At 45.1% G+C, this 25039-nt stretch overlaps 1 protein-coding gene across 1 annotated transcript in view; it reads left to right on the top strand.

Moving 5' to 3' along the window:
- The first annotated feature begins 19293 nt into the window (after positions 1 to 19293).
- MED12L (mediator complex subunit 12L) overlaps positions 19294 to 25039 on the top strand; it is a 292633-nt gene continuing 286887 nt past the window's right edge. The window contains exons 1-2 of the mRNA XM_032486297.1: positions 19294 to 19664; positions 20518 to 20741. Of these exons, the coding sequence (XP_032342188.1) occupies positions 20643 to 20741 (99 nt within the window). The 5' untranslated portion in view covers positions 19294 to 19664; positions 20518 to 20642. The remainder of the gene's footprint in view (positions 19665 to 20517; positions 20742 to 25039) is intronic.

The raw sequence follows: 25039 nt of genomic DNA, 5'->3' as shown, positions 1-25039 counted from the left end.
GGTTTAATAAACTATGATAGCCATACTAAAAGGGCTCTGTAACTATGAAAAGAATTAGGAGATTTCTATGAACTAGTATGGAGTAATTTTCAGGATATGGTATTAAGTGGGGAAAAAAGCACAAAAGAGTATATAAAGTATACTATATGAGTAAGAAAGCTTGTTTAAAAAAAAACATGGGAAAGATAAGAGAGAAATTAATAACATCGATTACCTACAGATGGTGTGTTAGAATGGAATGAAAAGAACAAAAGAGGAATCAACACTTCTCTGCATGTACCTTTTGGTATAGTTTAGATTTTAAAACACTATTAATGTTTTACACATTCAAAAATGAAATTAAATCAATAAGTATGAGAAGAAAAAGAAAACTGAATGCAAACAGAAACCAGTGAACCAATATTTCAAATTAATAGCAAGACCACATGGAAGAAAAAGAAAAGAATGAATTCAAGTCACATTTGAACCAATTCTTTGACTAAATACCCTCAGTCAAAAAATAGTAAAAAAAGAAATCTTGAACTCCACTTAATAGGGTTTTTTTTACAAAATATTATTTTTTTTACAAAAAATTGTTTACAAAAATTTTTACAAAAAAATTGTTTACAAAAAATTTTATTTTACAAAAATTATTTTTACAAAAAATTTTACAAAAGATTGTGGTTATAGCAATTCTGAAACTATTTTGGTATATTGTAGAATTAAGCAAATGAATAAAGGTATTTATATGTTAGGAGCCAGGGTTCTCACTGTGGGAGAGGATATGTATAAATGTGAACTGGGAGAAGACTAAGCAGAATACCAAGGTATTTGTTGCATTGGAATTTGAGTAATCTGGATAGGGAGACAGAAAGATAGGGAGACAGATAAAGAGAAGCAATAAAACTCCAACAGCAATGAGCAACCTATTGCCTAGCTGTTGGTTTTTAAATATCACTACACTAGAAGAAGTAAGGGATCCTTGAAAAGATGACTGATTCTAGGGCTGGAGCAGTTCAAGTACAAGATGAGCCAGGATCATCTTACTGCCCCAGAAGTTAAGAATGTGCTCAAAAAGTTATGGGAATCTGTCCAAAGGACATGAGAGCTGGTTTGGAGGGGCTTCTACTGGTCAAACTGGAACAATAGGAGCATCAAATAAACAATGATGTGACTAGATTATATTACCATTAAGTAAGCAAATAATTCATCTGTAGACTTAAAAATAAGAGCTAAAAGTATAAAACTTCCAAAGGAGGAATAAACAAAGATTTCTCATATAGGACAAAAAACACAAATGACAACTCTGTATGATCCTGGATTAGAAAAAAAAGTTCTCTAAAGGACATAATTGGGACAATTGACAGATTTGAATATAGATTGTCTATTAAGTAATGATATTGTATCACTGTTAAACTCCCTGAATCTGATCATTTTACTGTGGAAAAGAATGTCTTTGCTGTTAAAAGACACATACTAACAAATTTAAGGGTCGTGAAGTCTGAAATTTACACTCAAATATTTCTGTCAAAACTACTGCTGCTGCCACCACCACCACCAATTATTATTATTATTATTCACAACAAATGTGGCAAAATGTTCATTGGTCAGTCTAGGTGAAGAAGTGTCTGTGGTTCCTTTTCATCAGCCATTGACCACATTGTGTGGCTACTGAGTCACACAGATAGTCAAGGACTCTCGCATTAGCTATGAACTTATCCATTCCTTTATTTTCATCTTCTCAGGTGCTGGAGTTAAGGTCCCATCCACATGTTACCCTGTTTGATCTTCACAAAAATCCTGCGAAGTAGACATTATTTTCTCCATTTAAACAGATGAGAGAACTGAAGTTCAAAGAGGTCAAGTGACTTGCCCGAGGTCACGGTGAGTAAATTATAACGTAGTAATTCAGACAAGAACTCTAGGTCCCGTGCTCATTTCACCTCAGTGCGGGTCCCGGGGACCCAATGCTGTGACCATCGGCAGATGCTGCAGAATCAGGAAGCCAAACAGAGCATTAAAAGGGAGAGCCTTAGAACACAGACTCTGTGGGAATTCAGTAATTAGAAAGCATAACTTAATAACATAAGGACAAATGACTATCTAAAGATTTAATGTTCCTATTATTACTTCCTTAAATGACCTGCCATTTCATATTGTTTCTGTTCATCAGACTACAGGTTAGCCTCATACATGCACCATTATTACTATTATCTGAGATACATAAATATCCTTTTAAAAATATGAATATACATCAGGTTTTGTGTATTTATGTGTTTTTAAACTTCCTACTATATAGAAACATAAAGAAGGGAACAAGCAAAAACAATTTCATTGATATTAAAAAAGAAATGCATGTATATGGTTAAAATATTTAAAATGTTAAGTTTCTTTTACTTCTTTCATTTAAAATATGTCCTTAGGACATACAGTCTACTACATTCTTTTTTAGCAGCTGTAGGAGATTCCATCATAAGGGTGTGTTAGAGGTATGTGTGTAGATGTGTGTGGATTTGTGGGTATGGGTTTGTGTACGTAGGCTTATATGTGTGTATGTTTGTGTATGCACAGGGCTGTGTGTGTGTGTTTATGCCTAGAACCACTGCCTCCTACTGGTTACTGTCGCTTCCATGAGCTAATTTAAGCTCCTGGAAGTACAAGGATCACGTCTGATTGACTTTCATGTCTAGCATCTGAGCGGGGGGCTAGAACTAATGTTCACAGAGACATAGCTTTTATTGGCACGTAACAAGTTCTTTCCACACGAAGAGCAGTGGCAAAGAGAGCAAGCTCAGACTACTGGGTTCACATCCTGGTTGCACAGCTGACTGAGGTCTGGGATGGTTCCTGGGAAAGTTCCTTGGCCTCAGTGGCCTCTATTTCTTCATTGGAAGTGGATGTACCTCTGGCACACTCCTGGTCAGCTTCCACTGCAGCAGAGACAGAGAAAAGATTTCGAGGGCGTATGGTTTATGGAGGGAGTACTCTCAGGAGACAGGAAGGGAAGACGGTGGGCTAGGGAGGGGCTAAATCAGGAGCTGGTCTCAGCAGGGGTCTAGCTTCAATCTGATCCTACAGGGAGCTCATGAATTGGACTGCAAAGCTAGTCCCACCTTAAGGCAAGGGGTACCTTTTCTGCCCCATCCTTTAGACCCTGGCTGCCGAAAGTCACCCAGGCTGGGTTGGTGTGCCATGTAACCTCCGGGAGCAGCTCCTGTGAGAAGGAAGGCAGGTCTCGGGAGAAAAGAGAGAGCTGCAAACCTGTAGCAACACTCACTCACAGCAGCTGAGAGGTGGGTGCGCCTGCCCGGTGAGAGGGGTACCGCCTCACCAGGTCATGCGAAGGGTAAACATGATGCTGCAACACAAAGCCCTTAGAGCAGTAAGAACGGGGAGCAGGTATTGAGTGCTTACACCAAGTTTTGTTCTAAGCGCTTTGACCTTAGAAAACTGCAGAATATCAATAAACCCTCAAATGTCAGCCAATTTTATTACCTCATTTAATAACCGACTTCCTCACACATGCTAAGTGTTTAATAAATGAGGGATAAATCACATGTGCAGGGAAGGTGGCCTTCTCGTCTCTTGGCTTAGCCTCTGTGTTCCTCACTGTTCTTGTTATGTTTTAATCCAGTGTTTTGGACCTTGTGTATCCTGTGGGTACTGAGTGAACAAGAGTTATTTTGGTCATTTTCAGGACTTCTGTATTTCTAGTTGACTGATGTACAAGGGGCACTTGAATAAATGTGGATGAGGTTACAGTGAGAGGACCCAGGAATGCCTGGCCTGCTGGCTAATTCTCCCCACCCTCCATGCCGTGATTCCTGGGAAAGCTGGGCCCACGAGGAAGACGAGGAGAGAGAAATCCACGAGCCTTTGCAGTAGTGTCTGTGTGCAGTGGTCTGGGTTGCTCAGAGAAGCAGAAGCATGAAGAGCGCTACCTAGCAGGGGATCTACTGAAGGGACTTGACCTGACCCAGCAGTGGGATCTGGGGAACTGAGTCTGAGGTTGTTGGCTCTGCTTCTTGTGCTGGGGACCCAGACTCCACAGGGCAGGCTGTTGGGAAAGGAAGTTGGATATGAAGTGAGGGAAGCAAGTAGCTGGTACCCGGGTGGTTTCACGATCCCCTGAGTCCTCTGGCTTTGCCGATAGGAGTCCTGCAGGAGCAGCTGGTGCCTGCCACGGAGCCAGCCAAGCCCTGACTCGGGAGTCAGTGACGCTGAAGGGGGATGCGTGGCAGCTGGAGCTGCTGTGGGCTAGGCTGCTGTGTGACACCAGCAAGGTGAGCCTGCCAATCTCAACAACGAGAGTGACACAGTGCCTGGTGCCCCTGCGCCGATGTTCCGAGAGTGCACAGGACGAAGAGCTAGATCAGCTGCTTCACGTCTGCCTTCTAAATCTTGCACAGAGCATCCCCTTAGGTCCAGGCAGACTCCGAATTAGGCAGGGAAATCTGGGCTGCACAGTTCCAGTTTAGCTAAGTGGACACAATACAAATCGCCACACCTGTTGACAGCATCAGAATGAGCTCCAGGGGAAAGCTGGCTGCCTAAGTGAGCATTCTTTCTGTCTCTCCATCATGTACCTCTGAATCAAAATCTGGGAGCCTTAGAGGAAGAAAAAGACAGAGACAGAATAAAAGAGGGAGTAGGAGAGGCCCCAAGTACATGGAGCAGTCAGCCACGTGGAGCCAGGAATGTAGCCGAGAAGACAGCTAGCCCCTCTGAGGGCCAGGCCTTGTCTAACTGCTTAACACATAGAGAAAAGAAGTTAAGAAATACAAGCCAGAGTGAAGGAAACATGGCCCAGGAATGCCCTGGAATGCTGACCCAGATCATTGGTTCTTCCCCTGGAAGAGAAGCTAATAAGTTGGGCTGGTGAGGAGAGTGAAGGATGGTGTCCCCTTCCCTGCCATGCTGGAAGACAGCATTTCTAGAGGTTTTTTGTGCTTTACAGGAAATTAGTATTATTTAAATGGATGGTTGCATGATTCCAATGTCCCAGTTACACTAGTGAGGATGTAGCCCTGTGACCATGTCTGGTTGGAAATATCACCCTTGTGATTTTTTTTTTTTTTTTTTTTAGCAGTTTTCTTGATCCTGGAGCTCCCAAAGGCTCCTGGCCAGGAAGGAAGGTCTTAAGGCCTCCTGGAAGTAATCAATTACTCTTTAAGAAAAACAGAGAAGAGAGGAGGGAAGATGTATTGGTCAGAAGAGGCTAGGCTGAGCTCTGGTGAGAACCCCCAAATTCAGTGGCCTAAAACTAGATTTCTATCTCATTCAATCTCCTTGTCCTTCACAGGACACTAGTGAGGAATCTGCTCCCCAGGGCCTCCCAAGGATCCAGGCTGACAGGGCAGGACCATCTCGGGGTTGCTGGTTGGGTGGGTGGTTACAGCAACGGCCTCAGTGTGATCACACCACCTGCCACCACCACGACTATGTTCTCAAGCTTGTGCAGTTCCCTCCATGTTCAGTCTCACAGCAGAAGGAAAGAGGCTCCTGAAGGGTCTCACATTTGCAATCAAAGTGACACTTGTCACCTCTTGTTACAATTCATTGGCCACAACTGGTCATATGACACTACCTAAGCTTGGAGGGTCATGAATTGATATCCTACCAGGTGCTCAGAAAGCCAGAAATATTGAGAGTACCACTGACTCCCACAGAGATGTGGGAGGGAAGTAGTTCTGTTCAATCAGGACCTTTGGGGAATGAATGACCATGACCAAAGATATCCTAGAGTCTTCCCCCATATCTCATTCTGTACCTGACAAGAGGTATCTATCCCTAAGGCACTGATTCTTCAAGAGAATCTTCTATTCCAGAATCTCCTCATCTCCCACAGGGTAAGATCCAACTCCTTATGTGGTGGCCATTCTAGCTGCTGCTCTAACTGCGCCCACAGGAGGATTTACACATGTCAGGTCATGCTAGGGGGACAGGTGGAGTCAGAGGCCTTGGCCCAAGGGACTATCAAAAGAGAAATTGAGGGACCTGAGTAGATAAAATTCAAACAGTGGGAAAAAGGCAGTACATGCAAGCTTGGTCCAGTACCAACACACAGGTATAGTACTATGCCTGTCGCTCAGATGGGCTTATGCCAGATTTCTAGGCAATTGGGCTGACTACAAAGATAAAAATGTGTTATTTTTATAAAAAAAAATATCTGAACACTCAAGTCAGCCTTACTTGGGACGTGGGTCATACAAAAAGTGGGGAAAGAGATTGCCTTCTCCTCAGTGGGGAACCCCGCCAAGCATCTTTACAGTGGTGTGTTATCAGGGTCAGTGGTAGGGGGGGCTTGGCCCAGATGAATGAACGTGGTGCAGTGTGGTTTTGGCAGATCTGAGTGGAAGATGCCACTGGGCATTCTGATAGCAAATGAAGCACCCATGCCTTGATAGTAATGATGGACATCAGAGGTGAAGGCTACACATTTCCATGGAAAGATGGAGTGGGTGATGAGGAAATTGAGCATTCCACACAGCAGCCAGAGAACCGGGTTCCTAGGTACACAGAAAGCTCACTCTGAGAACATCCAAAAGTCATTTATTCATCCATTTAATAGTTACTGGATACCTACTATTTAGGTAGTAAATAAAATGAATGAAGTTCCTAACATAATGGAGTTTCCATTCCAATGGGAGATACTGGCAAAACAAATAAACAAACACAAAGAAAACCAATTTAACAAATTCATAAATAATTCCACAAGTATATAATTTGAAATAGTGTAAAAACATATACACACACATGCACTATTTTACTATTTACTGTATGATTTTAGATAGTGTATTAGGCGAGAGACTTTAAATTTCTTCAATTATGAATCAGAGTAAAATTGTAGTACTACAGTCCTAACTTTTGCTCCTAGGCTGTTATAGCTGGGAGACCTTCAGGGTCATCTGCAGTATTGCCACAACTCTCATAGACTCCACAGAGCTTGACCATGAAGGATGACAAGTCCTCAGCTGATGGAGAGGGGAAGTAGGCTGAGACGGAGCAGGTCTAGGCCAGGGGACTGAGGCTGTCGTCACCAAGGCAGGGATCCAGATGCTACCACTGCAGTGGCTAAAGGGACATTTGAAATCTTGTCCTAATTCAGGTTGGCATTGGTGTCCAAAGGTCCCCGCAGGTGGATAACACCAGGAATCTCTGGTTACGGGTGATCTCAGTGAGAAGTGGGTGAAAGGTCTTGGTTGTGCAAGGGTCCATCCTGGAAGAAGCAGGCTATGCCAATGGCGGGTGCCCACAGAAGTGTCCAGTAACCTGGAGGGTAGGCAAGGGCTGAGAAGGTTGTCGGTCACCCATGATTCAATGAATATTTAGTAACATCCTACTGTATGACAGGCTCTGTGCTACGTGTTAGGAATACAATGATAAACTGTCAACGACCCTTGCCTGACAGAGTGTATATTCCACTAGGTCTCAGCCCAGGGAGTTGTAGATTCTAGCCCTAGCTGAGAACTGTATTGCAAATCATGAACCGAGTCTGTTGGTAGAGACTAGCCAGCTATCCTGGGTGGTATCTGCAGTTTTATCACCCCACAGAGAGATGCTGAGAACTCCATCCAGGTAAAAGGATCAAGGCAGAAGGTGAGGAAGGGGTCCTAACACCATCAGAATTGGTTTTCATTAACTCAGAACAAGAATGGGGGGTAGTCTGCAGAGAGTCTGAAAGGCAAGCTGTCTGTCCATGGCTGGCCAAGGTTGGGGGCAGCCAGTGTCCTCTCAGAATCCCTGAATATTAATACAGCTCAGCTACCACACCCTGCAGCCAACAGCCAATGAAAAGGAATCACAGACACTCGGACCCTTCTGCTTTGGTTTCTTTCTTTACTTTCCCTACCAGCTCCCTCTCCTCTCAAATCCATCATAAGAACGTCCCTTAGACTTGGTGACTGAATTATGCTTCTTCTATTTAACCCCTGGGTCCCTGTTGGATGTAGCTTTATACTCATTCTCAGACTCTTTAGGTTTTTGACCATTTGAAGTAAAGTTCCTACCCTGAATATTCTTGGCTTCAGACTTTCATGTCTGCCCACCTGGCCTGCATCCTGGTCACACCCACATCAGCTACCTTTAAGAGATGCCTGATAATTTTGCCATGAACCCACAGCTCCAGGGGCAAGCCTGTTGCTATAGCAACGTGGATGATCTACCAGGCACATGCTGTAACTCTGCTTTGGGACTCTGAGGGCTCAGCGAGGGGAACACCAGCCTCCTGAGAGAGATAACAACCCTTGTGGGCCAATTAGCAGAGGAGAGGGCAGCATGCCTCCCTCACGCAGCCCTGGCAGCCCCTGTGGCCTGCATCCCTCCCCCTCCCCAGGGCTGCTTCTGTTCTTGCCCCTAGGGAGATTTGGAAGGAATCCAGAGAAATTGCCAGGTTTCATTATGCCACTTTGAACCTGCATGGTGATTCTCTAGAGAGGCCAAAAGGATGACATTTTTCTTGCCTAACTGAGGATGTGGAAAGATGATAGCCCCCCGACACATCTGGTAATGCCTCCAGGAAGGTAGCACAGGTTTTTACCCTCAGAGAGTCTTGGAGGTCAGTTCCATCGTGCCTCTCATTTCTGTTTTCATTGGTCAAGGTCCAAAGTGTAACCTCCACCTCCATGTCTACACGGTCATTTGATCCACTGCCACCATCATTCTCATGAAAATGTGTACATCCTTCTGTCTCATCCTTCCACTCCTCCTCTCCTGCTCATTCTCTTCCACCTTGGCCTCTTGAATCCTTTCTCCATAACTTGCCAATTGCCCTACCTGCATGATTTCTTTTATAGCACTCCCTCACCTCCCACCTCCTATTTTGCTGAAGCTGTCCTTGTCCCTGAGCGCACTACTTCTGCAGCCCTCTCATGTGGTTACTGTTTTCTTACATAATTTATTACACGTAATAGAAAGTCAACCCTGGCTTAATGAAGTAGGGTTCATCTTTCTTCAATGTCTATCAGGAAGCTGGATATAGATGGCTGCTGGTATTAGTTTGACGGCCAGTCAAAACCAGGACTCCCCTCTCTGTGATTATCTTTGCCTTTTCCTCATATTTATAACCTCTTGGTCACCACATAGCTGCTGCACCCTAGCCATCATGTCTAAATTCCAGGCATGAAAAGATAAGGAGCTAAGGGATGGTACCTGCATCAGAAAAGCAAAAACATTCTCAGATTCCCTAGTGACATTAAGTATAGGTCTCATTGGCTTGAAATGTGCCACATAGCCACCCTTTGATGCAAGGGAATCCAGAAAGAAAATCTATGTTTGTTAGCATATTGCACCCCAGAACAATATCAGGATTTTGTTAGTAAGGAAGGAAAGGGATTAAGCTATCAGGCAGAGAACAAGGAGGGTTTGCCACAGTCAGTCTCTTACTCCCCAACATTATATTTCCATTCTCTTGTTAAAACCTTGCTTTTATGCACCCATGCCATTTAGATATTTTACTTCACCCCCTGTTGTTGCTGTCATCTGCTGGGGGTGGGGTGTTCTCCCATTCATTGTCTACATTGGCAATGGGCAAAAAGCCCACCACTCCATAGGACAAGCAAGTGCTTGCCCGCTACCCCAAGCCTTGTTCAGTCTGCATGACAATAATGTGTAGGTGGGTGGCCTGGCCAACACCATGGCCACTCAGGTGCTCACCTTCCTTTCATCTTCAGTGATTTCCTCTCCATGTCAGCCACCCTCTCCCATGGAAAGTCCCTGGATAGTATCAATACCTGCGATGCTACTCCTCCAAAATTACTAATTTGGGTGCTCCTCTGCTGGGCCTTGACCTCCCCTGCTTCCAGGTGTTTGTTCAGCTGCTCTCCCATCAGCTCTTTTTTAGCATCATTGGCACTGTCTGTCCTCGTTATTTCCCAATTCATCAACCTCCTCCTTCATTACTTCCCTTATGATGGGATTTCATGAGCAGTATTTTTAGACACCATTCTGTGCCCTACGTTCCTCTCCTTCTGTCTCTACTGCCCTAGACATTCTTGTCCCTCTGTTGCCTCCATTTTTCTAAGCTTCTACACCCAACTGTCTATCTCTTTATGACTGCATCCAGGCAGCTGAGCATTGCCCAATGGGGCAGATTGATTCCACCATAAGAGTTCAAGATCATTAACTTCAAACAGGTCCTCACACCACACAAAAAACTTCCTACAATTCTGTCTCTCATGTTCCCATTTTCCACACTGACTGTCTCAAACCTTTCTCCTTTCCTGAAGCCTCCAATCTCCCTTCTTTTCTTCCCTGAGCAGATGAGTGCCTCGTACTATGGTAGAGAGAAGGTAGGAGTTCTCACATAGAAACTTTCTTAATCTCCTGAGTATTTCTGCAGCTGTACTGTGGGTCCTTCTCTCCTATTCTAATAGCAGAGCTATTTCACCTTCTTCTCATTAAAAACAAAATAACAATTATAATCCACTTCCAGATACCACCATAAGAAGACATATAAATAAAATAGGAAAAACTCAGGCAGGATAAAAAGGAATATACAAGAAAGAACAAAGAAACAGTGGATAGTGTAAGGTTCCTGGAAGGCAGAAGGGGATTCTCCTTAGATGGGAGGTGACTGAGAGGTTTAAACTTTATATTTAAAGTAGCAGTGATTTAGCAAAGAGTTTTAAGCAAGGAATGGTTTGGTGAAATGAGGATTTTTGAAAAATTAAACTGATAATCTTGTGCATTACATTTCAAAAGATAAGTAACTGGGGCAGGGAGCCAAGTTGGCTTATAAGGATAATCCAAAGAAAGAAATGTTTAGGGCATGGACCAGTGCTGTTGCTGAGGGATGATTGAGGACTGAATGAGTCTGAGAGATTTGGGCAAGAAAGTATCAATAGGCTTTATGTGTGTGAATAGAGATATAAAATGTTTCTACATCAAGAAGCTGGGAGATGTCTGCCCTCTAGTTGAAGGAGAACCTGAAAGCCCTTGTCTCCCACATTTATCATGACCACTTTCCATTCACCTGGGCTGACAGCTCCCAACTCTCCAGGCTCTCTTGCTGATTGGACATGTCTCCATCTTCATTGGCAACATTCTCTCTGAGACATAATTTTTATATTCACTCTGCAGCTCCACATACCACGACTGTAGCCAAGAGCCTTCTCTCCTGACCTCTGGAATCTCAGCCACCTGGTCCTATCTTGCAAACAGGAAGCGGGGACCAGCTAGGGATGCAGTGATGAACAAAGAAGCATTAAGCTCAAGTTGGGACATCTTGAGTTTGAGGAGACAGAGGGGTCCCCTTTGGGAAGCAGTAAACAGGCTAGAGAGGCTATGAGAAGCCTAGGCTGGAGCGGAAGATGAGAGTACAGACTAGCAGGTAAAGATGAGAACAGAGATGGAGAAGAGTTGAGAACCAAGTTTAAGTTCACTGGGGAGGGATTAGGAGAGGCCTGAGTCATTGACTTAAATCATTGTGGTCAGTTCTCAATTGGTCAAGCCCTGGTTTTCCTGTTTGAAGACTAAGCAGGAGTTTCGCTTCTTTTTGTCCATCTTCATGCTGACATTTTTGGCTGATTGACAGCAACTCTGCCAGAGGGTGAGCAGAAGAAATGAAGGAAGATGAGAATCAAATTACTAAATTTTACCGTTTGTTAACAGCTTTGGGAAAAGGCACAGTGGTGAGAATGTTGGGCAACGGTTTAGCAATATTAATTAAAAATGCTATTATATAAAGGATTCATGTAATTGATTTGTGCACTACTATTCCCCAAATGCTACTGAGACCAAAGAGTTGGCAGCATTTATTTTTTATCACTTAGAATTTAAACTTTAGATTTAGCAAACAGCAGATACCAAACTGTCTTTGATACATCCAGTAGACGGGGGAAAAGAATTTCTTCTTAGATAAAATTTGATCCTGCTAATTTAGTTCATCATTTCCATCTGTCAGGATATTTTGTGTAATATGCAGACTCTGTCATCAAATATATTTTGCATGCTTTCTTGCTGTGTGACTGTGGCAGGTATATAAGGATGTCTCCAGAAGTGGGAAAAAATAATTCTCTGAGAACTGAAACATTTAATAATTAATAAATATAAGTTTATAAGATTCACTTTCATCAGGTGTAACCCATCCTAACAAGTGAGTTATAATCTGTAACTCCTAGATGATGAAGACTGGATCTTTAGTTAACAGTAAGAAAGCAGTACCCAAGTAATCATGTACCTAACGGAGAATAAATCTCTCTCTGTCTCTGTCTCACAGTCTCCCTCTCCCTCAACAGGAACGTCTGAGGCCAGGCTTGGTTAGCAGACCTCCCCATGTAATAGAGATCTCACTCTCATGAGTTACAGGAGCCAGGCGGGTGAGCCACCTCTGAGGGGAGCTGGTCAGGTGGGGTTTTGACAACAGGCCACACTCAGAAGGGCAGCTTTCCCTCAGCTCCAGCAGATAGGTGTCACCTGAGAATGTGGACCTGGTTCAGGCAGGTTTTTCTAGAGTCCAGAAGTGACTGTGCGAGCCCAGCACAAAACAAACAAACCTAAAGTAAAAAAATGTTTGTGGACCACCAGGAACCTCTGCTATGAAGTAAATAATACAGGTGTTGGACAGTAACAGCCCATCAGAGGCACTTCTGGGCCAAAGTGTGGCATGTGTACCATTCCTGTCACAAGGGAGGTGAGTTCTACTGTGGGGCACACAGAGTGAACATTCCCCAGAGATTATCCAATTCTTTTTGCTTTAATTTTATACTTACCAAGAGAACCCGAAACCAAAACCCAAAGAAAGAAAGAAAGAAACAAAAAAAAAACTCCTCAACTTCTGCTTACTAATTCAGTTTTACAGCAAACTTGAAAACTAGCCAGGGGGTGATATGAATGAGTACTATACCTTTTCCATTCCCTGGAAAGGCTGGTTTCTGCGTGTCAATAAATTAGCATTCTGATTTTCTCCTGAACTCTTTCTTGAGTTTGTTTGGCATTTGTCTGCCTTGTGGAGCTTTAAACAGCTCTGGATAAGCGAACAAAATAAGAGTCTGGTGCTGAAAAGCTGAGTGTGTGACCCTGCTCGACTCTGCCTTCCATCTGTGTGCCGCAGTCCCTCTCCAGAAGTCAACCAGCCATCCTTCTTTTTGTCAATGTAGCAGACACCGTTTTGCTGGTGAATGGGGTTCAGCTTCCTAATTCAAGACTCTCTTATCTCATCCTTTGATTTTCAGTCTCCAGAGTTTTCTTCTATGTCCTTGTCCCCCTGACACTTCTGTCGAGCTATTAATTGCTTTTGGGGGTATCCACTGTCTTCCCAAGTTGCCTTTACTTGTCTTCTTCACTTCTTCACCTCTCTCCTGTTTTATTCCTCCCATTCCTTTTGTTCTTTTAGTTTGGACAGTCACCTGCTTCCTCAGTGATTTTATTAAGATCCCGTATGTTACAGGTTCACTAGGCCTGAAACATTAGTTCTAGGCTGACCGATATGGTGGCCGCTAGCCAGGTGTGACTGCTGAACACATGAAATGTGGCTGGTCTGTGATGAGATGTGCTGTAAATGTAAAATGCACACCGGATTCTAAGATATAGTTAAAAAAAAAAAGACTGTAAAATGTCTTATTAATACATTTTAAAAGATTGGCCACATGTTGAAACACAATATTTTGGTTTACAATCAGTTAAAAAAAGTATTACTAACATTAATTTTACCTATTTCTTTTTACTTTTTTAATGTGGCTACTAGAAAATCTAAAAGAACATATCTAGCTAGCAATATAACTATTACCAGTGCTGCTTTAGGGAGTCTTAATGTTTGTATTCTTTCCATCTAAGTAGCCTAAAGACTATATTAAAAACTCCATTTGGTTGGAGTTAATTAATCCTCTGTTTCTCCTTTCTCTTTTCTGATTCCTTCTCAAGTCATTTTCGTTTTTCTTTTCTTTTTTTCAAGGGGCTCAAAGGAAGGGGGAATTTTTTTCTTTTTCGATTCAGAAGCTGGCATGAGACAAATACATTTAAATGTGATGGGGATATAAGAAAAGCTGACAGCAAGCAAGACTGCCTGTAGACAATCTGTTAACAAAACACAGTAATACGTACACCTGGCCAAGCATCAGTCCCACGAGGAAACCCGGCAACTTTAATTACTTCACTCACAGGCGCTACACTGAGAATTGTTTCTTTCCACTCGAGTGGAAGCATGCACTATGGCAGAGGGAGCTGTCGGGAGTTTTGCTTCTCTTATACCCGACCTGTCTTCCAAGTTTCACTTTTCTAAGGGTTATGTAAATGATAATTAATACATGTAGCACGCTGGCAATAATGAGCACAGGCTGGAGGGTCAGAGGGGTCTGGGTTTGATCCTGGCTTTGCCACTTGCCACCTCAGTGGCCTTGTGCCAGTTACTTCTACATCTGGAGCCTCAGGTGCTAATCTGTAAGATAGGGGTAAGAGGGCCATTGCTTCTGAAGGGTCAACACCTTGCTCGTCGTGCTCCAAGTCATTCTCCTGCTCTCATTGCCTGAGATCTGCTCTGCAAATGTGATTGTGCCTCTGCCTTTTGCCAAAAAAGTTTTCTTCCTCACCTCAAGGCTCATGAAAAGAGCTTTGAGGGGACCACTGGCCTGGGCATATAACATTTGTCTGCTGCAGTTTGCATAAATCTGAGGAAGGGGTCTCTGACCCAGACTCGAGAACTTTTTTTTTAATTGAAGTATAGTCGATTTACAATGTTGTGTTAGTTTCTTGTGTACAGCATAATGATTCAGTTATAGAACATAGATATATATACTTTTCGTATTCTTTTTCATTATGGGTTACTGCAAGATATTGAATATAGTTCTCTGTGCTGTACAGAAGAATCTTGCTGTTTATCTATTTTATTTATAGTAGTTACTATCTGCAAATCCCAAACTCCCAGTTTATCCCTCCAACTCTTCCCCCCCGGTTAACCATACTTTTGTTTTCTATGTCCATGAGTCTGCTTCTCTTTTGTAAATAAGTTCATTTATGTCATTTTTTAGATTCCACATGTAAGTGATACCATAGTATTTTTCTTTCTCTTTCTGGCTTACTTCACTTAAAATGATGATCTCCAGGTCCATCCATGTTGCTGCAAATGGCCTATTTCATTCTTTTTTATGGCTGAGTGGTATTCCATTGTGTATATATACCACAACTTCTTTATCTGTTCATCTGTCAATGGATATTTAGGTTGCTTCCATCTCTTGGCTATTATAAATAGTGCTGCTTTGAGCATTGGGGTGCATGTATCTTTTCGAATTAGAGTTTCCTCCAGATAGAGGCCCAGGAGTGGGATTGCTAGATCATATGGTAAGTCTATTTTTAGTTTTTAAAGGAATCTCCATACTAGTTTCCATAATGGCTGCACCAAATTACATTCCCACCAGTGTAGGAGGGTTTCATTTTTTCCACACCCTCTCCAGCATTTATTGTTTGTGGAGTTTTTAATGATGGCCATTCTGACAGGTGTGAGGTGATACCTCATGGTAGTTTTGATTTGCATTTCTCTGATAATTAGTGATATTGAGCATCTTTTCATGTGCCTGTTGGCCATCTTTATGTCTTCACTGAGAACCTTCAAGGTGAAGAACTGTAGCTTGCAGAATGTATCCATGGTGGGCAAGGAGAGAAAGCTGGTGAGAAAATGCCTGCCCTAGAGTACATGCAAGCAAAAGACATCTGTGTATTCCCTAAAGAAGTAGGGAGGGAAAGCCAGCCATGAATTATCTTAAAGGGACTTCGTCCAAGAGCACAAAAGGGGTCCTAACTCTAAGGGATTCATTGCAGAATTCTGAAACCAAGGCTTAGAGAAGGAACATAAGCAGCTAGGGAGGTCCCTGTTGCTGAGGGATCTTTGAGCATTCCTTGGATGTGACCCAAGAAAAAGGGACACACCTCTTTTTACAAGCTTTTAAACATTCATCAACCCACAAAAACAGCGCTAGAGACTTGGCTTCATACTTGGAGGATAAAGTCCCATATGCTTAAAATGGTTTATAATTTCTCTTTCTCTGGCCCCATTTCGATCCCTTTCCCTCACCAGCTGTAGTAAACTTACTCAGGTGCCTGAACTCATCTCTTCTTGTTAGGCTGAAGTCTAAGCTGGGGCCCCTCTGGGAAGCCTCTGGTGTTCTCTGAGTAATTCATGTTCTATGCAAACTGTTCCCAGGCCTGGGTGGGGTGGGGTCACTAGACAAGTAAAGATAAGATGCCCCTTTGTAGGAACAGTAGCAAATGAGACTCAGATTATTCAACAAGAGTCTGGGCCTAGTGGCTGTAATTAACCAGCACTGTGATGGAAATTCAAGCATAACAGAGAACACGTGGCTTTATGTTAAGCCTACCATGTTAATTGGCCTTAGTGAGCTTAAAGACTAACTTTGGAATGGAAGGAGAGCCAGAGAGTCAAGTGAAGATGGGGAACAAGACTATTCTGTGTGGCAAGTTTGAATGCATGCCAATAAATGATGTATTCAAAGAAGAGAATGACTGCTTCTGGGAAGGAAATGAAAACACTAACCCTAAAAGATATCTGTACCTGCATGTTCATAGCATCATTATTTATAATAGTTAAGACATGGAAATAAGTATCCATTAATGGATGGATAAAGACATTGTGGAATATTACTCAGCTGTAAAAAAGGAACTCCTACAGATGGACCTTGAAGGCATTATGCTGAATGAAATAGATCAGACGGAAAAAGACAAATAATATATGATCTCACTTATATATGTGGAATCTAAAAACAAAAACAAAATCAAAATAAAACCAAACTCATAGAAAAAGAGATGAGACTTTTGGCTACCAAAGGCAGAGGATGGGGGAAGGGGGAAATGGAGGAAGGTGGCCAACAGATACAAACTTTGGGTTATAAGAAAAATGAGTGCCAGGGATGTAATGTACAACATGATGACTATAGTTAACACTGCTGCATGATACATAGGAAAGGTGGTAAGAGAGTCAACCCTGAATTTTCATTACAAAAAGAAAACAATGTTCCCTTTTTTCTTTGTTTTCTTTTTATTGTATCTATATAAGAAGGTGGAAGTTAGCTGAACCTGTTGCAGTAATCATTTCACTATATAAGTCAAACCATCATGCTGTATGCCTTAAATTTATACAGTGATGGATATCAATTATTTTTCAATCAAACTGGTGGAAAAAAACGTAGGGAATGAAAATTAAGTGCTTAAGCGTACAGAAAGAACTGAAGGATCATTTTGTGCTTCAAAAGTTTAGGACTGGCTTTATACCGGAGTCCAGACTCTTAAGGACTGTAAGTGGCGATCAGAAAACGAAAGACCTGGGAAATTCCATATTTGGAAATAGGACTGAGAGCTAACTGGGGTGAGGATTAAGGAAAGGTGGATGGGTAGATGGCAGCAGATTGTGAAGAGTACAAATGCCAGGGTAAGGAAATCAAAGCCCATGGGAAGCCCATGGGGTCAAAGGATGATGTTTGGGTATCTGTCTCAGCGTACTAAAGCTGCCACTACCCCCCCCCCCAAATGTTGAGAAGGTGAAAGAATACATGCAAAACTGTCTAAAAACAAGGGAGGGAATTAAGAAGGGAGACCAATAAGGAGAGAATTCTTTTCTTTCTTCCTTTCCTTTTGAGGGAGAAGGTAATTGGGTTCATTCAGTTATTTATTTTTTTTTAATGGAGGTACTGGGGATTGAACCCAGGACCTCATGAATGCTAAGAAGACACTCTACCATTGAACTATACCCTCCCCTCTCCTTTCCCCTTTTACTCAAACACTAGGGACACATTACTAACTCATTTTGATTTTAAAATCTTTATGGCTAGAAAAGATTTTGAGTGCTTCAAAAGTTTTTCTTTTGTGGAAGCCAGTTGGAGGCTGTTGTCTAGGTATTCCAAGCGAAGTATTCAGGTTATATCTCCCAACCAGACTAATATATCAGCACAAGGTATCCCCAAAGTACCACCAGTGATCTGTCCATCCAATCCATCCACACACATATTCACCCACTCGCCCACCTATCATCCATCCCACTAGCCAACAAATGTTTTTTTGAGTGCCTAACATGTGCTGGATTCTATGCTGTATACTTAAGTTGCAACAATGAACAACATTGGCCTTTCCAGTTTATATCACTGTATTGGGGCAGGGGAGATTAAACAGGAATAGCAAAACTTTGGTAATTGTTACAGATGGCAGATGAGTAGCTGGGATTTCCTGATGCCATTTCTTCTGCATTTTGGTATGTTTGACAACTTTCCTAACGAAGTTTGATAACTGTCCTGTTTCTCAATAAGAAAACCAGATTTGATAGATGCTTATATCCCAAAGGCAAGTTCAGCCTTGAAGTTACACCCAAGGTACTAGTGAAAAGTCTCAGTGATGGTCAGGAAATGCCTCTTAGTGGAGGTAACAGTTCTCTAAAAGTACTTGCTCAGATTGAGTAAAGAATCCTGTAACTGCAGGCCTGATTTGGGCTCAGGCTGCTTTGGGAAGTGCTAATAGATTAGAGTCACAAGTGAAGAACTAGCCTCCTACCACATTGCTGTGATTTATGCACCCTTTTCTTCCTCCCCCTTGGCTTAAAGTCAGCTGAGGTAGATAGATAATCAGATTTAGCCAGTATCTCCTGAATACCTACTATGTAGCAGGTGCTGTACGAAGCCTTTGGGTTAGATTTTGCTGGAACCATCTTACAGAGGATAGGACTGAGAGTTTGAAAAATTACTCAAGGTTTGGGAAACCTGACATCAGGCAAGGGCAGTTCAGGAACCCAATCTTTCCAATTCAAGAGAACAGGTCAGAAACTTGGGATCAGGCAGTCTGCTTCGTGGCATTGAGCAAGTCACTGGGCCTCCCTGAAGAGACTCGATTTCTCTATCTAGAAAACGGGTACAGTAAAATCCTGTAAGTTTTTGTTTGTTTGTTTGTTTTTAAAGGAGCAGAGACCTTTAATGTCAAGATCCTGGCACGAAGCGAGGGCTCCATAAATGGCAGCCATCATTCTTGGCCAAGCGCGGGCGCATCCTCCCTGGCACGCCTCCCGCGGGGTCCCTCGGGACCGACCGGGCTCGCCTCCGCGGCTCCCGTCTCTCAGTGCTCGCGGCAGGTGGCCTAGCATCTGGGCGCCCACGCCCCAAAGCGAGCTGGGAGCGCGGGCGGATTGGATGACCAAGGTCTCCCTTGGAGGATCACCTCCCTCCCTCCCAACGCCCGGCGCAGGTGAGGTTTCTGGCCCAGGCCACAGGGATAGCGACCTTATAAGAGGTCGAGGCGGACGGCGCAGCCCGTGGCCGGGAGCCGGGTCCTGGGGGCGCCCCCACCCTCGCCCAGATTCACCCCAGGGCCAGCCTCGGCGCCGGGCCCGCCGGCTGCGCGCTCTGCGGCTGCGAAAACCCGGAGAGGCGGATCGGAGTGCGCTCGCAGCCAACTCCTCCGCGGTCCGGCCGCTGAGCTGGGCATGCTCAGTGCGGCCGCCGCGCCGCCGTCCGCCAACTCGGAAGCTCGCGCTCCCGGGCCGTGGGGGCGAGAACGCCGGCGGCTGCGAGCCGGCGTCGCCCGCCGCCCCCAGACAGTGGCAAACTTCGCGGCGTTCCCGGAGCTCGTCCGGCCGAGACTGATACCTTACAAATCAGATCAAATCCAGTCCCCCTCATCCCAACCCGAATCATGGAGGCTGCGGCTGCCGAAGTGCCGCCGCTGCCAGCGGCCCCTGCCCACTAGCCGGGGACCAACAGGTAAACTGTTGGTTGGGGGTGGGGAGGGAGGAAAAGCTACGGTCGCGGGGAGGGCGGCGGGCTGGAGGAGCCGAGACGCCCGCGGGCTGGCTGCCCCCGTCGGCACTCGCTGCCAACCCTTCTCACCCACCCGCTTCCCCAGCCCCTGGTGGAGCAGCAAAGGGTTAAGTCGGCCCCGAGCCACCGTGAGCACGGCCCCCTCCAGCCGCCGCGACCGCCAGCAGCGCGCCTCGGCGCCTGCCCGGAGCCGCCGAGGGGACCCGAGCCGCGGATGCGCCACCGGAGCCTGGCGGGCGTCTAGGAGGCACCGGCCGCTTCCCCACCGTCTGCGTCCCTGTCTCCACGACCCCCTCCAGGCCTCTCTCCCTCCTTCCCAGCCGGGTTCGCGCCCAGGTGGCGGGGTCTGCGGGGCGCGTGGCGGCGGGGGAAGGGTCTCTGCCGAAGAAGAGGGGGCGGGGGTGGGCCGCTTCTCAGTCTTTCTTGGGTAGGAGGGCCACCCTCGCCCTGGATGAGTACTTGAGCCACCCGCCTGGGGCACCAAGAAAAGTTTTTTTTTCCCCCGTGCCCTTCCCCCACCTCCAATCCTGCACCCAGCTGGGGTGGGTTTGGGTCCATTGGTGAAAAAAGTCACACGTTCCCATCAGCTGCTCCTCCCCCTGGAGACAAGGTGGTTGGGTGGGGGGGGGACCGGAGGCAGGCGCTGCGGAGGACTCGGGCGGACCTCCAGCCCCTCCTGTGGAGGTGCGTCCCGGGGCTCCAGCGCAGCTGGTTGCCCGCCGAAGGCTGCCCCCATCAGTGCGTGTCTGCGAGCGGGGCAGCGGCAGCATCCAACCTGCTTTATTCCTGCCTGCAGCGCCACAGCGAGCGAGCGAGGACGGGGAGAGAGGGAGTCTGTCTGCAAAGTGCTGCTCCCTGGTGCTCAGAGGCGGCTGCTCCAGCTCCAACTCTCATTCATTTCGCCGGTTAACATGAGAGATCATGGCCGCCTTCGGGCTTCTCAGCTATGAGCAGAGACCGCTGAAACGCCCCCGGCTTGGGCCGCCCGACGTCTACCCACAGGACCCCAAGCAGAAGGAGGTAAGGGCGCCGGCGGCCTCCCGGGCAACCGGGGCCGCGCTCCGCAGCGCTGACCCAGGGCCAAGTTGGCCCAGCGGGCATCGCTGGCGCTGCGGGGGAAGGGTCAGCCGGTGGGGACTAGCGGCCGGGGCCGGGCTTGGGGCCTGGGGGACCCCCCAGCAGCGGAGACCGAGCGGCTGTCAGTCCCCGCGCTCCATTGGGGCGCTCGCTCTGCGGGTGCCGGGTCGCTTCCCCGTTACCGGGCCTTGCACCGCGCAGCCCGGTGCTTCACCCGTTTCTTCTTGCGGAAATCCTCCTGCCCCCTCTCCCCTGCTTCTGCCTGCTTTATTTTTCTCCCCGCCGCTTCGGTAAATGCTCGTAAACTTTTTGAAAAATGTTGGAATGCAGTGCATCCGACACAGGGCTTGGGTTTTGCGCCAGCTGAGCAGGGACGGGGGTGGGGTGGGGGAAGACCTTTTCTGTTGAAATTTTCCAGTTTGGAGTGGAAGTTTTTTTTAATCAGGTGATGAATATTTAGCTCTCTGAACGCACTTCTCTCTGCCTGCCCTCTCCCCTTTAAAAATCAATATAAAAGGAAAACGCTGATTTTCATCCCTAGAGGCGATTGGCTTAATTGCTGGAGGCTGTTTTGTATATGTAAAAGCAGTCAGGTTACCTTGGAAGGGATTAGGTCCCGGGATTGCTTATTTCTTTGAATGAAATTAATTGGAAACACCTTGACTCTTGCACTAGATACAGTAGCTTCAATGGCTAGAGTAACCATGGCATTTTGTAGACATGTATATGCTTGGCAGTAGTTAACGGGTAATTATGTAACAACTCTCCAGTTATAATGGTCACCTCTGGCTACACAATTTGCCCAGGGATTTGCCTTTTTTTTTTTTTTTTTGAAAGATCACCTGCTACCCAGCTGTGCTTTCTGAGTTTGCCAGCTGCAGCCCACCCATCTTGTGTTTTCTTCAGCTAAACTCAAAGTGAGCACATTTTAGAACTTCTTTCTGGGAATCTAAAAACCTTCTATTAAAAAAGTTTACAGGAACATTTACATCACAGAAAGGGCTTTGTAAAGAAGGCCTGGAGGGGTCCTTTTGATAAATGTATCTATTTCAATAATAGAGGAAGAATGCTTGTTCTGGTTAAACTGTTGGTTCATAATGTTTCTGAAAGATAAGGAGTGACAACTCCTTTTGGAGGTTTAGAACATTAAGCATATTTGAGCATCCGTGGAGTAATTCAGATTAAAGCTGAGAAGGTTTTACAGGTGGTTCTCAGCAGAGGCTTAACATGAAGCTAGGAGTTTGAGGTTTTGCAGATTTCTTCCCCACCCATTTCTCTCCCTGCTACTCCAACCTAGAATAGAGTTAATTGTTATGGAATTGGAAATAACAAATGCTAGCAACCAAGTATAAGGAAAGTTAATAATTTAAAAATTGGTGGCAGGAAATTCTTAAAGTTTTGGTGGGGATAGACACATTGATTGGTTGATCTTTATAGTCTTGTAATTAATGTCCTGTCACCTCTTTCCAGAGGCAGCATAACTGATAGCATCTCTAGTTAAGAGATGGTGGCCTGGGCTGCTGTGTGGGCCTATTAGTCTTTATTCCTCAAGTTGACACTCACTCAGGATTGGGGCCTCTCTGATTCTAGAAAGAATAATTTTAGATTTTAGGAGTTTATGACATTTTATGGAACTTTAAAACTAGAAAGGGTCTTAGAGCCTCCTTTTTATAACTTTCTCTTGACAAAGTGAAACTGAGGCCCAGGAAAACTTAGCTGACTTAAGGTGTGTGGTGAGTAAGCAGAGGAGTCAGACAGCAAACCCGTATCTATGTCAAGACTAACATTGGTTAAGGAAGATTGATGCTAAACTGTGTTATTCTGATGTTATTCCCTTTCCCCCAAGCAACCAACATTTTATCTCTCTGGAGCAGAGTCAGAGTTATGTGTGGCTGTAGCCAAATTTGAGTACAATATGGAACAGGTGCTTGGCTGTTTTCGGGTGTGCTGTGGTGGGCAGTGTTTCACAAGCTTCAGTTATTTATGTGTTGTCTCAAGATTTCTCTATCCCTGTATCACCTGTACTTTTATTCTAATGTTTTCTTTAAATTAACTTTTAAGAAGCTTTTTCTGTTTCCTCGGCAGTAATAGACAGAAAGTCATGGATTTGTTGTGAGATATGTTAGAATTTATATCAAATCGTGTGTGTATCTCATTTGAAGTTTTTATTTGATATTACACACACAGTCATTCATATGAAAATGAGATAACAACTATTAAAACTTTAAAGAGTTCATGTAAAATCATTGGTGTATTCCATCAGAGAGCTCTGGCCCATGTTGTGGGAAATGCTGATTTAGTGGAGGAAGCATGGGCTTCCAAGTTGGGCAGACCTAGATTTGGATTCTGGTTCAGCCTCTTTGCATTTGTGTGGCCCTGGGCAAGTTGCGTAACTCTTATTTGTAAGTTGGTAAAAGTTTGAGAACCTTGGTTCTAGATGCATTACATTTTTGTGAGAAAAACCCTCCTGGTACAGGCTATTCTTGTTACTGTAGCTGTAGCTTTTATTATTGTTAACCAGTGCTAAAAATGCACTGCAGAATAGCCCCCGGGGACAGAATGGAGCCCTTGAATGAAGACCTCCTGCAGAGAAGCATGGTGAGGGGGTGGGAACTGGAAGCTTTAACCTGCCTGATTGATTGCTTTCTGTTCATTTGAGAGCTTGCTGTGCCTCAGCACTCTAGAGGACTTTAGTACATGTTGTGTTATAATACTTTACCCTCTGGAAACATAGACTGTCCTCAAGCCTTGAAAATGGGGCTTTGGAAGACTGGGAGTGCTCCTTGATTCCTCCTTCTCCCTTACACCCTATACTACATCTATCAGCACATCGTGTCCGTTCCAGTTCCCAAAGATATTTCCAATCCATCCACTGCTCCCCAGTTTCATCAATTTCTGCTTTCAGGCTGATTTTTCTCTGCCCCGGGGCCCTTACACATGCTGCTCTGTCTTCCTGTTCACCCCTACCTCCACCGTTCCACCCTGCTCTTCTCACCAAAGCCTGTGGTTAGGAGGGTAGGCTCTGGAGGCAGTGTGCTTGGGTTTGAATCCTGGCTCTGCTGTTTACATACAATCCTCTTTCTCCCTGTGCCTCAGTATCCCCTCCTGTAGATGAGGATAAGAATACCTGCTCCTTAGGGCTGGTGGAAGAGAACATGGATAATACAAGTTAAACACTGAGACCAGAGCATGGCAAGGATTCAACACCCAAATATTTGCTGTTATAAAGTACTGTCAGGCCTGCTTCTTCATCATTCAGGGCTCTAAGCCCAGCGACCTCCTCAGAGGCTGTTCTAGTATAAGTATATAGTTTGCAATTATGTATTTATTTGCATGTTGTCACCATCTACTGATGGGTCAGTTTCACGGGGGCAGGGATGAGAGCTGTTTAGGAATCACTGAAGTACCTGGCACCTAGTGCAGTCAGTTCCTGGGATGCTGAGGGCATGGATATTCATAGGAGTGTTTGAATGAAAGTGGGAATGGATGAATAAGGAGAAATCTGGTGGCTGAGGCGGTGCTAGGGGAAGTCTAGGGTAAGGCAGAAATTATCCTTGCTGTCTACCTTGGAGGCTACAAGGCTGGAAGCCGAATTAAACTCTAGAAGTAGGGAGAAAGAGGAGTTTTACCCCTAGGGTAGAAGAGGGAGGCCTACACGGCTGAATAGTAAATGTTTTCAGGAAATCAAATTAGTTAGAAAAATAGGTTGGGGCAAATAGTGAGATTTCTAGGCATCCAGAGCCATAGAGCGCCACCAGCAGGGCTCAGTGCGGAGGCTGCCCGAGGACAAGTAGAGCATGACTTGCGGCGGGGTGGGGGGGGGTGTCTGCTTGTAGATAATGTGTCAAACTGGACACACCTGTAGGGCTTGGTAGACACAGATGACTGGGTTTTTCAGATTCAGTAAGGCTGAAGTGGGGCCCCATAATTTGCATTTCTAACAAGATCCCAGATGATCTGCTGCTGCTGGTCCAGGGCCCTGCCTTGAGATCCCTGAGCTAGAGAGAAGAAGGCGTCCAGTTCTGCAGGAGCTAGGGAGTTCTTCTCAACCCAGGCAGGACAGGATTAGATATCTTTGTGCACCTACAGTTGCAGTAGTTTGGTTGAACAGCCAGCTTGGCCAGGCTTTGGTGCACTTTTCCCCTGAAGTTGTGCCCTCTCTGAGCTCAGATTTAAGACAGTGAGTCAGGAATATCAGCCCCGCCCCAGTGACTTTCCACTATGCTTGGAATAAAACTCAG

The sequence above is a fragment of the Camelus ferus genome, chromosome 1 (assembly GCF_009834535.1).
Source record: "Camelus ferus isolate YT-003-E chromosome 1, BCGSAC_Cfer_1.0, whole genome shotgun sequence".
NCBI classification, from domain to species: domain Eukaryota; kingdom Metazoa; phylum Chordata; class Mammalia; order Artiodactyla; family Camelidae; genus Camelus; species Camelus ferus.
This window is presented reverse-complemented; position numbering and strand designations above follow the sequence as displayed.